This window comes from Elgaria multicarinata, chromosome 15 (genome assembly GCF_023053635.1).
Source record: "Elgaria multicarinata webbii isolate HBS135686 ecotype San Diego chromosome 15, rElgMul1.1.pri, whole genome shotgun sequence".
NCBI classification, from domain to species: Eukaryota; Metazoa; Chordata; class Lepidosauria; order Squamata; family Anguidae; genus Elgaria; species Elgaria multicarinata.
In genome coordinates, this window is record NC_086185.1 from 10,325,223 (window position 1) to 10,340,855 (window position 15,633).

Genomic DNA, 15,633 nt, shown 5'->3' on the forward strand with positions numbered 1-15,633 from the left:
ACCCCCTTGGGGGTGGTGGGATTGCATAGGGGGGCGTTAAGAGGCAAGGGGGCAGCAGGAGGGTGCTAAGAGGCAGGGGGGCACTCAAGGTGGTCTTTTCCAAGAAGCACCTCTCCAGAAGGTCTTAAAACCCAGGGGCATTTTTATGGGAGAAGGTAGTTTGGTCCCAAGCCATATAGGGGAAGAATCCAAACATGTATTAATACCGTTTGAGTCCTTTTAATGGTGAATTGAAATGTCTCAAAAGCACCAAAACACTAATGGAGAGACATACCCTGCTTTGTGTGCCCCGCCACGCCGGCTGCAAAACCGAGGCGTTTGCTCTCTTTTCCCTCCCTCCCTTGGCAAGCCTGCGGCGGGTGCTTCCCATTTAAAGAGTCCAATTGAGCTACAAAATGACATTGAGCTGAAGCCAAAGTTTAAGAAATCGTGCCAGGAGTTTTGGTTACAGGAGGAAATTTCTGATTGCTATCCTGCACTATGGAGAGTGGTTCAGAAGCTCCTGGTTGCATTTCCAATATCATATTTGGTGGAATATGGTTTTAGCGTGGTCTGCCTACTTCTCTCCAAGCAAAGAAATTGACTCCAGATTACTAAATGTGATTTAAACCAGACATTGGGAAACCGGTATCACTTCATCAAGCCCATCCATCACAATAAGAATTTACAGAATAGTGAGGTACTCTTCCCTAGTTACTAAATGTGATATCTAGTATTCTTGCTAAATGACTATCAGACTTTGAAAAGATGATATCACTGAATCAAGTTCATCAATTGTGTTTAATTGAATAAACTAAAAAAAGGTAACTGGATTTTGAATAAATATTCAATTAATTGTTACTGTTTTGAATTTTATTGTCGTTGAAATATTCTGAATAATGATTTTTGTAGGGTAGGGTAGGGGGCACTGGGCATGAGTTTGTGGAACCAAGGGGGCGATGACCTGAAAAAGTTTGGGAACCATTGTTCTAGAATGAGGTCAAAACTTCTGAAGCTTCTCAGAGCTCACATCTTTCAGGTAGCGCAGTGCTCTGAAGGAACTCAAACACTTATTTATTTATTTAATTTATATACCACCCCATAGCCGAAGCTCTCTGGGCGGTTTACAAAAGTTAAAAACAGTGAACATTAAAAAAAGTATACAAAATTTAAAACCATCAAAAATATTAAAACAACAGTATCCATTTAAACAACAGTTCTGGGGTCCATTAAAAAACAAACTTGGCATATGTTGTTAGATGCTGTTAAATGTCTGGGAGAAGAGAAAAGTCTTGACCTGGCACCGAAAAGATAACAATGTTGGTGCCAGGCGAGCCTCATCAGGGAGATCATTCCATAATTGGGGGGGGGGGTGTCACCACTGAAAAGGCCCTCTTCCTTGTTGCCATCCTCCAAGCTTCACTCAGAGGAGAACCTTAGATGTTGAGCGCAGTGTACAGGTAGGTTCATGTCGGGAGAGGCATTCCGTCAGATATTGTGGTCCCAAGCTGTGTAAGGCTTTATAGGTTAAAACCAGCACCTTGAATTAGGCTCAGAAATGTATAGGCAGCTAATGCAAACAGGCTAGAATCGGTGTTATATGTTCAGACCTTCTGGATCCAGTTATCAAGCTGGCTGCTGCATTTTGCACAAGCTGCAGCTTCCGAATCGTCTTCAAAGGCTGCCCCACGTAGAGGGCATTGCAGTAATCTAATTTAGAAGTTACCAGAGTATGGACGACTGAAGCTAGGTTATCCCTGTCCAGATAGGGGCGTAGCTGGGCCACCAAACGGAGTTGGTAGAAGGTACTCAGTGCCACCGATGCCACTTGGGCCTCAAGTGACAGAGATGGTTCTAGGAGGACCCCCAAGCTACGAACCTGGTCCTTCAGGGGGAGTGCAACCCCACCCAGAGTTGGGAGTTGAACATCCACTTCTCCATGCGCCAACAGATCCTGGCTCAATTAAAGTCAAAGCCAAGAAGAGGTCTCATATTCAGTCCCAAGAGAGGATACGCTACCTGTCCCCTATAAGTGGTGGGGAGTGGGAGGACATTTTCCCCCTTCACCCACCTGCCATACCTATCCATTGCTGACACCTTGGGACATCCATGTGCAGATGTGTACATCTGTAGGCCCAGACGGCAAGGTCGATTTGTGGCTATCAACGGCATGATGGGAGTCCACAGCCATATGACTTCTGGAATGTTATGTCACATGTGCCCATATCTGGTGGTGCCAGATCCCATCAAGGTGGGAGGAAAGACACACTCCCCGCTATATGTACGAGAGTGATCTGAAGACGCCTATTCCCTGATCCATCCTTTTTTGAAACACGGAACAATTCTTCAGAGAAAGAAAGAGGACACAAGAGAGATCAAAACGTCCCCAGACCGATCTCACCTGCCAAACCTGTCTTCCATCTGTAGGTTGAACTGTGTGGGGTTGGCAATCAAAGCCCTGCTAGGACCTTCACCCCACTTCAGTTTAAGGCTCTGGTAACTGAAGACGACACATTCCAGGTGCGGTGGATCGGGAGGTAAAGGCTTCGTTTTCGCTTTAATGGAAGGGCTGAAGGGACCAGCTCCAAGACAGTTGAAGGCCTGGATTCGGATTCTGAGAGAAGAGAGGGAGGAAAAGTTGCCATTAGGATATAAAAAGGCTTTTTGCTGTGGCATCCCGGTTGTGAAATGAGCTTCCCAGAGAAGTCCACATGGTGTGCCTACACTGTGCTCTTTCCGGCACCCGGTGAAGACCTTTTTACTGTAATCTTTTTGCTCTGTTGTTTCAAACTGTAATTGCATTTTAAATCTCGGCATTGCTGGCAGGCTTTATTCTGGGTTTTACTTCCATGCTGTAGTTTCAAATGTTTATATTTTATGATGTGTTGCTAATTGTTGTGAACCGCTCAGAGAGCTCCAGCTATCGAGCAGTGCAAAAATGTAATAAATGAATACGTTTTTGTATAAGGTCCGGAATAAGTTTTAACGTTTTTAAAAGCCACAAGATGCAAATGATAAATGGAAGATTTATCTTTTGTAAACTGCCCAGAGAGCTTCGGCTATGGGGCGGTATATAAATTTAATAAATAAAGATAGAGCATTAAAAGTTCCATACTAAAATTTATTTTGTGCGTACGTGTTCTAGCCTGGGGGACTGTAGACTGTGTGTTACTCTGTTTCTTCTGTCAACCTATAGCAGGAGTGGGGAACCCATGGCCCTGCAGATGATGTTGGATTACAATGTCCATCATCCCCAACTACTGGCAATGCTGGCTGGGGCTGATGAGAACTGGAGTCCAACTACATCTGGAACATGGGGAGCTTTGCCTTATGCGAAGTCACACCACTATTCCATTTAGCCCAGCTCTACTCTGGGATGCCATCATTTGAAAACCTGAAGGGCCATCGCTACCCCATAGTTAAGGTCTCCTCTTAATTGTGGGCATTTAATCCCCTATGTAGCCTATGTTTTCTTAGAGTAAGGAATTTTCATTGCGTTTTGCCTGGAGGAGCATTCAATTCTGCACATCAGACACAAATTGACTCCCACCATGAAAAGAAGGCTCTGTCCCTCATTGGGACAGATTCATTGATCACCTTTTTATTCCACATTTCCATTGAGGAGCTCAGGGGCATGAGGCGATGGCATTTTATTTTCTCAAAAACTGTGTGAGTTTTGTCAAACAGGAGATCGCCTAGCAAAGCTTGCAACTGAGCATGAATCTGAACTCAGGCCTTCACGGTCCAAGTCTATCACATTAGCCACTATAGTACCCTGGCTCAATTCCTGTCCCTTCCAGCAACTTCTCACAGGCAGGATCATTCACATGGGTAAAGTACACCTCATCACCCCATGGTGATCTACAAATTTTCTTGTGTCTTTTGGCTGAAACTTTACAAGTCAACCCCAACATGGGCTTGCTGTTGAAAATGGCAACCCTGTGTCGGGTTTCTCCCTCCTCTCTGCCATGCGCAATGATGGAGACGGCTGAGGTGGCATCACCACAACGGATGTTTCTCTCTCTTTCACTCCTTTCATGGTAGTCGGTAATGTGGGTGGTGGGTGGGAGTGCACAGTGTGATGTCATGCCTCCTGTTTCTAGAACTCAAACACAGGGTTGCCATTTTCAGCAGCAACCACGCCTGTCATCATGTCTTGTTTCGGCCTGAAAAGCTTGCGTTGAGGCAAGTTAAACTGCTACAGAGCGCCATCCGGTGCAGCTGCAATTGATAAAAGATCCTGTTCACACTAAGCCATGGTTAGGCCGCTAACCCTTTTGCAGCAAATGGTTAGTGAGCATGTTTAAACTGTGCTTATGTAGCCACCATCATTAGGAATGGTTCAAATGACACGTTAAGTCATTGTACACACGACATGCTAAGCCATAATGTTTAGCTCAAAATGCTTAACCACGGTGGCTTAGCATGTCGTCTGAAGAGGATCAAACACATCTTAGATTTTCAATGTTAAGAGGCCGGGGCTTAAACTAAATGAAAGACTGGAAGTGGTCTCTTGACTTTTCCTCCTAAATGGAATGGAGCTGGTGGAGCTGCAAATATGAACTGTGCAGCAATTCACATGCCCCCCGGGGAGTTTTTCCAATTAAAAAAATATATGTCTGCAACCAGCAGCTGTCCCACCTGGAGGGAAGCAAGGAGATGGGTCCCCTTAGCTTCTCCCCATGGAGAGAAAAGCTGTTTGGTCAGAAAAATAGCCTTCGGCCCAAGGTTTAAGCAGGACATCACCCCTGCTTTGATCAAATTCACAACCCCTGCCTCTGCCTATCAGTAAAAAACAAAAGAATGTTAGGAGATTGTTCATGTGCCTGGTAATGACCCAGAGTATCACATCTCAAGCATACATCCTGACTGTAATATTTAAAGAAGAAGAAGAAAAAATCACCTGTATAAAGTGTCGGGTTGCAAGTTCTCTAGAACATGGCTTGTAACTCTGCTGACGGCTAAGAGCTGTTTTTCCCCATATTCTATGCTGTAGCCCATGACCTCTGCCCCATGGCAACAAGGCTCTTCCCAGTGAAGAGCAAGGCACGTTGAGAGAGGGAGAGAGGCTTCCATCTGGTCTTCTTCAAGCAAGTGCAACACTGCCACCGCAGCTGGCACGGACGCTGGGGTTGTAACCATGCCAATTTCCCCAAACAATCCAGCGCCAGCTATATTCACAGCCTGAAAGGCAGGTGGACAGCAAAGTGTTAAGCAGGAGCACGTAGATCACAGTTTCCCAAGCTTCCGACACTGACAGAACATTGTGGTTTGAACTGGGGCTGGAAATACCCATCCCTTTTACAGAGTGAAAGAGTAAGAACGATCCAACCCAGGAAGAACCTATTTCCTGTGTTTGACTGAGTCATTGATCTAACCGTGGCCTCCTTAACTGAAATAAAGTTAGTCCAGAAGAGTGACTCAGCCAGAGAGGCAAAAACATAAAGAGGAATAATCCCTAGCCACTCACCATAACTGGGAACTATCTAACGGTCAGGGTAAAAAAAGGTCTTAGAATATTTACAAACTGTTAATAAAATTAAACACGGATAAGAGAATAAATCAAACACGCAAACTGAAAGTTGCCTCGAAACCCTTCCCATAACAACTAGGGTTTAAAACCAAATAGTTTCACTGAGTCTGTTGGCAAACGATCTTACATACGCAGCTACCTAGTGAGCAAATCTTGGCTTTAAGTGAAAGCTGTGACCCATTTCGCATGTAATCCTAAGCCACGGTTCAGAGCTATGCGCTCGCGCAAGAGGAAGCCTCAGACTCGACCGTTCCCTCCTCCTCTGGTGCAGTCACACAAGGAGATCAGAAGTATCTGCTTGCAAACTAACCAGAGTTCTTTGTTACATCAAAACTTGGGGAAGCTCCACTTCTAACTATGGTTTGTTCAAACAAGCCAGTTTCATTCTCATGGGGTTCTTTAGTGGCTCCACGGTATCTTCGTGGAGGGGTACGAGATGGTAAATCAGCCCAAACTAAATGGAGACACTAGAAGTTTGCTTTTAATTCCATGTAGCCCGAACTATAATATTGATCTAGATCAGCTTTTCTCGGACTGGTGCTCTCTAGATGTTGGACTACAACTCCCATTATCCCTAGACAAAACAACCAACCACAATGAGCAGAAGTGCTATTGCCTGAGGTTTCATGTTTGCCCTTAATAAAAAGGAAGCACCCAGCTAGTTGCATGTAAGCCTGAACGTTGCCTGAGATTTTGTATTTGCTCGTTTTTAAAAATACGTTTTGATCTGAGTATCGATGCGATTGTATACACAACTCTGACCTGAACTCTGCAGAAGTTAGATGACCACACTGTACATTTGAGCCATTAAAGAAGTAAGTGTGGTAGGAATGTGTTTGGCTACGTGCCCTTTTACTCACTGCTTTCACTTAAACCAGGGTTGGGCAGCTTGTGGTCCTCCAGATACTTTAGTCTAGAACTCCCATCGATCCTATCATAGCCAATGGTGATGGATGATGGGAGTTGTAGGTCAGAACATCTGGAGGACCACAAGTTGCCCACCACTGACTTAAACCCGGTGTGTGTGTGTGTGTGCATAAGGATGCATTAAGATCATGCATCAATAAGCTTAGTAAAACAATTTGATTTTCAACTCTTAGCACTTGAAAGGAGTCTTCACTTGCATGTTTGATTTGCTTATCTTCTTACTCTTCAACTTTTAAAATGTTTCGTAATACTCTTAACAAGTTTTCACAAATTTTTCCAATTATCCAAAGATGCAAGAGGCAGCCTCTCCTGAGGATGGGTAGTCCGGTTGCATCACAGCATTTGGACCGGTGGAAGGGCTCCAATTGGGCCAGATGCTGAAATGTGACCTTTACCTGATACCAGCGGAGGCGGATGGGTAAAGCCAGAGCAAGGAATCGTTCATGGTGCTTCAGACGCTCAGTAGCCTCCAATATTTCTTTTAACTTATTTCTCACAAAACACAGCTTTGGAATTGAACTAACCATATTGCCATCTCCTTTAGAGCGCACCCACGCACCCGTTGAGAGAGAAGAAGGTAGATGCTTCCCAAATCCACGTTTACATACCTGTACTCTGCAATAATACGTGGTGGCAGGTGTAAGCCCTTTCACTTCATAGCTCAGAAGAGGGCCAGAGTATATTATATGCATGGATCCTTCCACCTGGCCCCACTCCAGTCTGTATTCGCTAACTTCTGCCCCATTACATGCTGGACTCTTGGGGAAATCAAAAAACCCAAACAAAGAAAGAAGTGAAGAGTTAGCATTTTAAGCCTATCATTTCCAGGTGAGTAAGGCACGCATACTCTTATAGTAAAGGGTTTTTGAAAATAAGCTGGTCAACCTCTAGCCTAACATTTCCACCTAATGAGAGGATACCACGGTAGCTGACAGTAAAGGAAAATTAAGACATAAATATAAATAAGGCTTTAAAAAATAAGGCAGTGGTGACTCATGAAGGCACAATGATTTAAGATGTCTTCTCCCAGTCTTTTCCCTCTAGTAAAGCCAACTTACCAGTGTGCCCCTATGGATACAATTATCTCCAGGACCTCTGGTCCTCTGTTAAAAAAATCCAGCCACCACACAAGGGCCTGGGCCATGTGACCACGTGGATCCCCTAATGGCAGCATTTCTCAGTTTGTGACAAACGCAATCCCATTGAGCCATCTTGGCTCAGAGCTTTAAAGGCGACAGAACCCAGAGTGAGGGCGACCCACTCTTGGCCAACACGTACCTGAGAAGAACACTTTAGGTGGTATGCTAACAGGCTTGGTTTCAGGGGTTGGCAAGGTCAGGTCTACAGGCTCTGGAGGGCCCATTCCTGCCAACCCCTACGTTTCCCCCACCCCACTCATTGCCACCTGTACTCTGGAACAGCAGGAGAAAGCGGCCAGCATGCCTCTTCAGAGAGCCTTCAGATCCAAATGCCTGGTTCTGATGGGGTCCTTCCTCAGAGCCAGGCATTTCCCGGACAACTCTCCTCAGGAGTAGCCACCTGTCCTCTGGAACAAGTGTTTCGACCTCTCTTTAGCTAGACTTAACAGGAGATAGGTGGCTTCTCCAAAGGAGAGATGTCCCGGGAATCAGTCTGCCACAGGGGATCTCCTAGGACACCTCTTCAGTCTCCACAATGGTGGAATATGAGGTGGGGCCCCATCAGAGCCAGGCATTTGGCTGTGGCCTGCAGACGCAGCAGTGAGCAGAGGGGGTGGGTGGCAAAAACAGAGAGGAGGAGGAGGAGGAGGAGGGGGGGAGCCTTTAGCAGCACCATGCCTGAGGCCTCCTGAACTGTGGGGCTGCCCTGTATGCTAACTATGCCCAGGATTTGCTGAAACCCAGTTCCACAGTGTCAAATCTGATGAACTTCTGTTCAGCAGCTTCATGCCCTGTAAATGTTGTGTTCACTGGGAGTTTAAGGTCTGCTACACACTGTCCTTGGAAATACTCTCTTTCCACCGGTTTCTAAGTGTTACCATTTTCATGTCCCTGTAGCCCTTGTGTCTCTTGTGTAAAGACAAACTTATTTGGTCTATGTAAATGACAGAAGGTCATCGCTGGCAGCTCCTCAAAGTAGTCTACCTTGCTGAACGCTGTCTATAAAGCTGGTTCAAAGCATTTAATGTAGATATCAGTTTCTACACACTCCCACTGTCTACCCTCAAAGGCGCTCTGGGATGGATAAGTGTTGGTAACAAGTGAACACTAGGCCTAAAAATGACCTTCACTGGTTACTCTGTACAAGAAAACTGGCTGCACAACAGAATTGTTAAAACAATCCTGCGTTTAGGTGACACGCCTAACTATCACTAAGCACGTAGGTCCTTATATTGTATGTATTAACGGTGTGCACGAAGCCTTTTGTTATTTAAGTTGAGCGCATCCACCCAGAATTTCTCAATGCAGTTCTCATTCGTTACAGTGACAGCTGAAGACATGAAGACTTATACTTAAAGGGGGAGGAAAAACATACCTCCCACGAGGCTACTGCGCACGTAGCTGTCTTACAAGTTAGCAGGGGGACGCAGCACGGGTCTGGGGCGCCCGGAGCTGTAGAAATCTCTGCCTTTTCCGAGTAAGGGCCAAGCTGTAGGGAAACAAGACTTCAAGATCAGGGAAGGCTAGAGATGGTCTAATTCTAAATACGTTCAGAATTGCCAAGAATGCAAACATTTAGAGTTAGGAAGGGTAGTTTCTCCGGCTGTCCAAGGCCTGGTTTTGCTGTGGTGACAAAGTTGGCCTAATTATTATTATTATTATTATTACTACTACTATTAATTTCTTACCTGCCTCTCTGATTGGATCAAGGCGAGGAACAACAATAAGCATAAAATACTGATTAAAAACATGGTATTCACTGTTTAAAAGCATCCTAAAAACATACTAAAAGCATCCTAAAATTCCACTGGGTAGGCCTGCCGGAAGAGATCAGTCTTGACAGCCTTCTTGAATGCTAAAAGACTGTCAAGCTGACGAGTCTCCTCCAGCAGGCCATTCCACAGTCTGGGAGCAGCAGAACCATGACCCCCTCCCAACTTGGGATCCAACCCACAACAGCCCTCGTTTTAGGGTTCAGAACCCGGACTTCGGCCTGATTCCCACATTAATGACGAATTCCACGCGGCTCCAACGAAGCTTGGATGAAGAAACGACATAGGGCGGACGCAGTTTCCCACGCGATGGAATCCGAATACAGGGAAGAGGCAGATAACTTAGCTACAGTTATCCATGCTCTGATAACCTCTCGTTTGGATTACTGCAATGCGTTATACGTGGGGCTGCCTTTGAAAATGGTCCGGAAACTTCAATTGGTGCAAAACAGGGCAGCACGCTCACTAACAGGGACTGGCCGACGAGACCACATTACCCCAGTCCTTTTCCAGCTTCATTGGCTGCCAGTCCAGGCCCGATTCAAGTGCTGGTATTAACATTTAAAGCCCTAAACGGCTTGGGGCCAGGTTATCTGAAGGAACGCCTCCTCCCATATGTACCTGCCCAGACCCTAAGGTCATCTTCAGGGGTCCTTCTCCGTGAGCCCCTGCCAAAGGAAGTGAGGCAGGTGGCTACCTGGAGGAGCAGGGCCTTCTCTGCTGTGGCACCCCGGCTGTGGAATGAGCTCCCTAAGGAGGTTCGCTTGGCACCTACATTATATGCTTTTAGACACCAGGTGAAGACCTTTTTATTCTCCCAACATTTTAACAATCTATAAATTTTAAATAACATGGTTTTAAATTTGTAATTTTGCATTGCTGCTGTTTTTCTCTGGTTGAGCTTTTATATTGTATTTTATATTATGGTTTTATACTGTTGTTTTATACTTTGAATGGTTTTAATTTTTGTGAACCGCTCAGAGAGCTCCAGCTATTGGGCAGTATAGAAATGTAATAAATAAATAAATAAATAAATAAATAAGAGGCAGCCATTCTGGACTGGCAACACACAGAACAGCCAAGTATGTGACAGCTGAGCATTTGCTGGTCTCATGTCCTGCTCCTGAGGTTTGCTCAAGGAAAGAGATGCAGGAACCCTTCAGTGGATACGGCCAGCTGGACTACAGCTCCACTTAAGCCAAATCTGGCAGTCAGGAACGCCATCATGGCTCTTCTCCCTCCTCTGCCAAATTACTAGAAGGGTTGCAAGCGATTCACTGGGGAGACTGGATCCTTCTTCTCACATCAGTCCATTGGTTTCTGTTCACCACTCTGCTGCTAAGATCATCTTCTTGGCTCGCCGCTCTGACCATGTAACTCCACTGCTGAAATCTCTTCATTGGCTTCCAATTCACTCCAGAATCCAATATAAACTTCTCCTGTTGACCTACAAAGCTTTTCACTGTCTAGCTCCTTCCTATCTCTCCTCTCTCATCTCACACTATTGCCCCGCTCGTGCTCTTCGCTCCTCTGATGCCATGTTCCTCGCCTGCCCAAGGGTCTCTACTTCCCTTGCTCGGCTTCGTCCATTTTCTTCTGCTGCCCCTTACGCCTGGAACGCTCTTCCAGAACATTTGAGAACTACAAGTTCAACCGCAGCTTTTAAAGCTCAGCTAAAAACTTTTCTTTTTCCTAAAGCTTTTAAAACTTGATTTTGTTCTGACTTTTATACTGCCTGTTTGGTGCATTCTCTTCCCCTCCTTATTGTTTTATTATGATTTTATTAGAATGTAAGCCTATGCGGCAGGGTCTTGCTATTTACTGTTTTACTCTGTACAGCACCATGTACATTGATGGTGCTATATAAATAAATAATAATAATAATAATAATAATAATAATAATAATAATAATAATGATGATGATGATGATGATGAAATTCTGGGGAGGCAAGCACCTGGAATCCTTCCCCCCTGACAAGCAGCTTCTCTTCCCCTTCCTTCAGCTTTCTTTCTCCTATCAAAAACTAACATCCCCTTCATTCTAGCAGAAGCCAGAAAAGCAAATTAAGTTCCTCAGGTGCGTTTATGAAATCACCCTAGAGGCTTTGCTGGATTGAGGTCCGGGTAATTTTTAAAACCAGAGACTATATTGCAGTTTAGAAACTCACAGACTGTCTTTCTGTGTTGAAATATACCTCTGCAGAAAAAAAGACTGAAATGCCCAGTACCCAGAGCACAGGTTCTTTAATCAATAGTAATTAATCCTGCTCTGAGATCAGAAATGTGTATGGTCACCTGCCCTGACTAAGAATCACCTCCAGAAGACTAGGCAGGTAACATTTAGGAGCTCCATCCCCCAAGCTGGTTTTAGGCTACAAATCACTTACTGTAAAGAATAAAGAAATATAGATGTGCGAGACAGAAGGGCACAATGTTTATAAATAAAAATAAAGATGGCTAGTAAAGTCTGCAAACCTATTTGCAAGGCTGTTTGGGATCTCTCAGGTTCCACCTGACCCAAGAAAAATAACACAGCCGGATGTAGAGTTCAGAATCAAATGCAGACACACAATTTAAGACATCCCTGCCAACTGTGCAACGGATTAATGGGCTAGTGAAGTATTTTGTGCAATTTGGAATATGGTATGTTATATCTCCCAAGCCTTTCCTTTCCTGAAAAGATTCAAAGTATAGACTATTGCACAAACTACTCTGAGTTCATGATTTGCATGTCCTGGTTGGACACCCCCCCACACACACCTCTTGTAATACCCTGCTGCCACTGCAGTAGAAGCTAATTTTAGTAATCAGTTTCTGATTCTCAAAGAACGCAATCAGGTACCCCCGCTTTGTTGGCTGCTCGTATCCAGAAGCAGTATGTTCTCCCAGGAAGGAGACCGTTCACGGTGCACTCTGGCGCCTGGCCGCGGTAAGTCTGCCTGCGTTCGTCTTGGTCAGAGTTTGCTATTTCCACCATGTACTCTGTTACCTCTGAGCCACCATCGACGGAAGGAGGTTCTGCAAAACATGACGTAACGGATCCACGTAAGTCACATAAATGAAACCTCAACTACAGTTGGTTGGTTGTTGTCTTATTATCTTCTGTGTGGTCTCATTGCCATCACCTTTCCCAATGTTCTCCAGCGCTACTGCTGGAGGAGAAAAACCTCCTGGGTCCTGGGCGTGAATATCTATCTCCTGGGCAGAGCTCGAGAGGGATCACCAACGCTACACCCAGGGCAGAGAAGCTCTGCTCCATTGCCAGCCCGGCCCATCTGGCAGCACCTCTTTAACCACACTGTCTTTTGGGAATGGCTATATATGGTGTGGCATGGTGGTTGTATTTTAAATGTTATGCTTGCACCATTTTAATTTTATTTGGCCTCTTGTACTACCCAATCCATTTGATTTGTTTAGATATGAGGCAGGCAGAAGGTAGGTTGGGATCCACTAGTGCAGCCTTTCTGAACCTGGGGCGCTCCAGATGTGTTGGACTGCATCTCCCAGAATGCCCCGGCTGGGGCATTCTGGGAGTTGTAGTCCAACACATCTGGAGCGCCTCAGGTTGAGAAAGGCTGCACTAGTAGATCGCTGGGTGATTTCTGGACAATGAGTGAGGGTTTGTGACCCCCAACAGATTAGCAAAAGCAATTCCCTGATCTGTAACAACTCAGATGTGTATTTGTATGGGATGCAGTAGGTCACTGACTCCACTGCTGCTTCCACAACCCTCTTTAGCCCCTGGTTCTGATGAGAGGATCTCAAGGTCCTAGGAAAAACAAAAACAAAAAACCAAAGTAGATCCCACAAGCTTGAAGTCGGACCACCAACTGGTTTAGACTGTAAGCCCCTTAAAGCCACAACTATTAGCATTAGGAAAGACGCTAAGTCATACTGTTCTAAGCCATGCTGAACCCGTGGGAAGGAAGGAAGGAAGGAAGGAAGGGCATTTTCCAAGGTTTGTTTACTGAACTTGCACAACATATAAAATTTAAATTTCCTGCCACCCACCCACCCACCATTTCCTCAAGATGTCGCATCCTACCCCACTGAAGAGTGATTTCCTTAGGCTTGGCTTTGCCCACCAGACATGGAGAACTGCATGGCCCAGGAGGAACTGCGGATGTTTGAACAGTGAGTATGTCAGAAGTCTAGAGAGAAAACACACATGTATTAGCTTACAGGTGCAGCAATCTGCAACAGCTGTTTCACAGGGGGTTGGACCCGACGGCCTTATAGGTCCCTTCCAACTCGACTATTCTATGATTCAAGTACTTTTGATAGCATGCTCTTTTTAAGAAAGGCTGAGTGTAGCTCTGTGCTATGAGCATGGCAATCCTGTAGCAAGGCGAACCAAAAGCCAAAGAAAAAAAGGCGAGTCCTGCAACCTGTATAAAATTATATCCATGTTCACACATTTGCATTTATTGATTTATTCTGTTTCTGCATGTGAAGGGCAATGAAACATAAAGGCCCTGAAATTAGAAATCGTACTTAACCCCCACCCCACCCCTTCCCAGGCTTTGGAGATTTCAACCGCTTAGGCGCATGGCATGGTTTGGAGGCACTTGATGCAGCCATCTTGCTGAAGCCGATTAAGTCCGGATGGAAGTCTGCCTGAGAACCGCATGTACACCACCCTGAGTTCCATCGTGTACTAAAACAAAGACAGCAGTCATTGCTCACCTCCTTTTAAAGCCCCGTAGGCACACCCAGGGATGTGCTTTTTAAAAATGACAATGAAAGCTGAGATTATCAGGATAATGACTTCTGTAGCGAATACTGAATCCTGTTCTTTTTTTTTGTGCTTGCCACGGAATTGTGGGATAGACACCATCCTGCTTTTAAGGGACTTCATTGCTCACCTGACTCTGACCCCCTCGACCAATGCAGTAAACCCTTAGTCTGTAGGAAGTACCAGGCTTGAGATGAGCACATACGTGTTCTCTCATGGAACCACTGTAGGCACTTTCCCATTTATTGCCTAGGAGGAAAATACAATTCATTAAACAAACAAAACTACGGCTTACAAAACAACGTTAAGGCTCTACAACTTTCAAGCAAGCACCAAAAAAACCCCCATGGAAATCGTGAGTTAAGGCTCGCAAGCCTTAATGCCACCACCCCTCCCTAAGAAGCCAGAAAGTGCAGGTGAAATTCTCATTCTCCCAAAGCAAATAAACCATGAAGACAGGATGGAGAATAGGATATGCAGAGGTGACTGTGGGACCGTGGAAAACTGATGACAAACAACTTGGGGGGGGGGGGGGGAGAGAAAAGATCAATTATTGTTGATCTTTGTTATTGTGACTTTAGAATGTAAGCCATATGGCAGGGTGTTTTGTATTCTGTTTTATTTGTTCTGTACAGCAGCATGAACGTTGATGGTGCTACATTATTATTATTATTATTAATAAAAATAATAATTTAACAACTTGACAAGCGGAACACCATGAAAGACTTGAATATGGCTTTGTTGGTCCCTCTGCCCCAACGATTGCCTTTTTATCTGCCATTCCAAAGATTGGAGCTGGGAACAGATTCCATATTGTCCCTGGTGAGGAGCACAAGTATTTGCTTTAAATCTTATGAAGCCACTTTGGAAGCTAATCCTGGCAGAAAACTGGGTGTAAATGTAACAGAATTAAAACATGAACATTCTGTAACCTCTGCTGTAAAGTTAATTTAGTCAAATGTGGGAATCATTTCTGTCATGTACAGAAGTGAAAAACACAAGGGGAGAGAAGGGAGAAGAGAAGTACTTGACATTGTAGCATTGCTGCATAAAACAAAACAAAGGGCACAATTTCTAAAACCTTTATCTTATATAGACATTGGCCCAGCTGACATGACGCACTGGGGTCATCAGAGGTTGGTTACCCTTCCAATGAGCCAGGCAGCATTTTTAATAGGCAACCCTTGATCTGAGCAATTGAGGGGTTTGCCATGTCATGCTAACACAGCCACTGTAGGTTGTCTGATGATTAAACAACCCACACATAACAGAAGTACAAACCGAGGTTAACCCATATTCAAAATGCTGTCCAGCACACAGCACGATTCTTCATGGGTTAGATAATCCTAGAAGAGCCCGATGTGTCGTGTGAACCTGGTCACTGGGTTTGATCCCGACTTGCCCAAAAGACTGAGGAGAAGGCCGAGGTGCGGTCTGAGCCTCAACACGTTAAATAAATCCTTTGGACCCATCGTTTTCAGCAACAACAGAAGCCTATTTCACAGCAATACCAGCTGCTAAGAAAATGTGCTGTTTTATTTATTTTAT

At 44.9% G+C, this 15,633-nt stretch overlaps 1 protein-coding gene across 3 annotated transcripts in view; it reads right to left on the reverse strand.

The window, feature by feature from the left end:
- FNDC3A (fibronectin type III domain containing 3A) overlaps positions 1–15,633 on the reverse strand; it is an 87,074-nt gene that overhangs the window by 5,826 nt on the left and 65,615 nt on the right. For all 3 annotated transcript variants that reach the window (XM_063141921.1, XM_063141922.1, XM_063141920.1), the window contains exons 17-23: positions 14,216–14,334; positions 13,396–13,501; positions 12,193–12,368; positions 8,954–9,067; positions 7,048–7,197; positions 4,883–5,163; positions 2,381–2,593 (exon numbers count right to left, since the gene is read on the reverse strand). In XM_063141921.1, the coding sequence (XP_062997991.1) occupies positions 2,381–2,593; positions 4,883–5,163; positions 7,048–7,197; positions 8,954–9,067; positions 12,193–12,368; positions 13,396–13,501; positions 14,216–14,334 (1,159 nt within the window). The remainder of the gene's footprint in view (positions 1–2,380; positions 2,594–4,882; positions 5,164–7,047; positions 7,198–8,953; positions 9,068–12,192; positions 12,369–13,395; positions 13,502–14,215; positions 14,335–15,633) is intronic.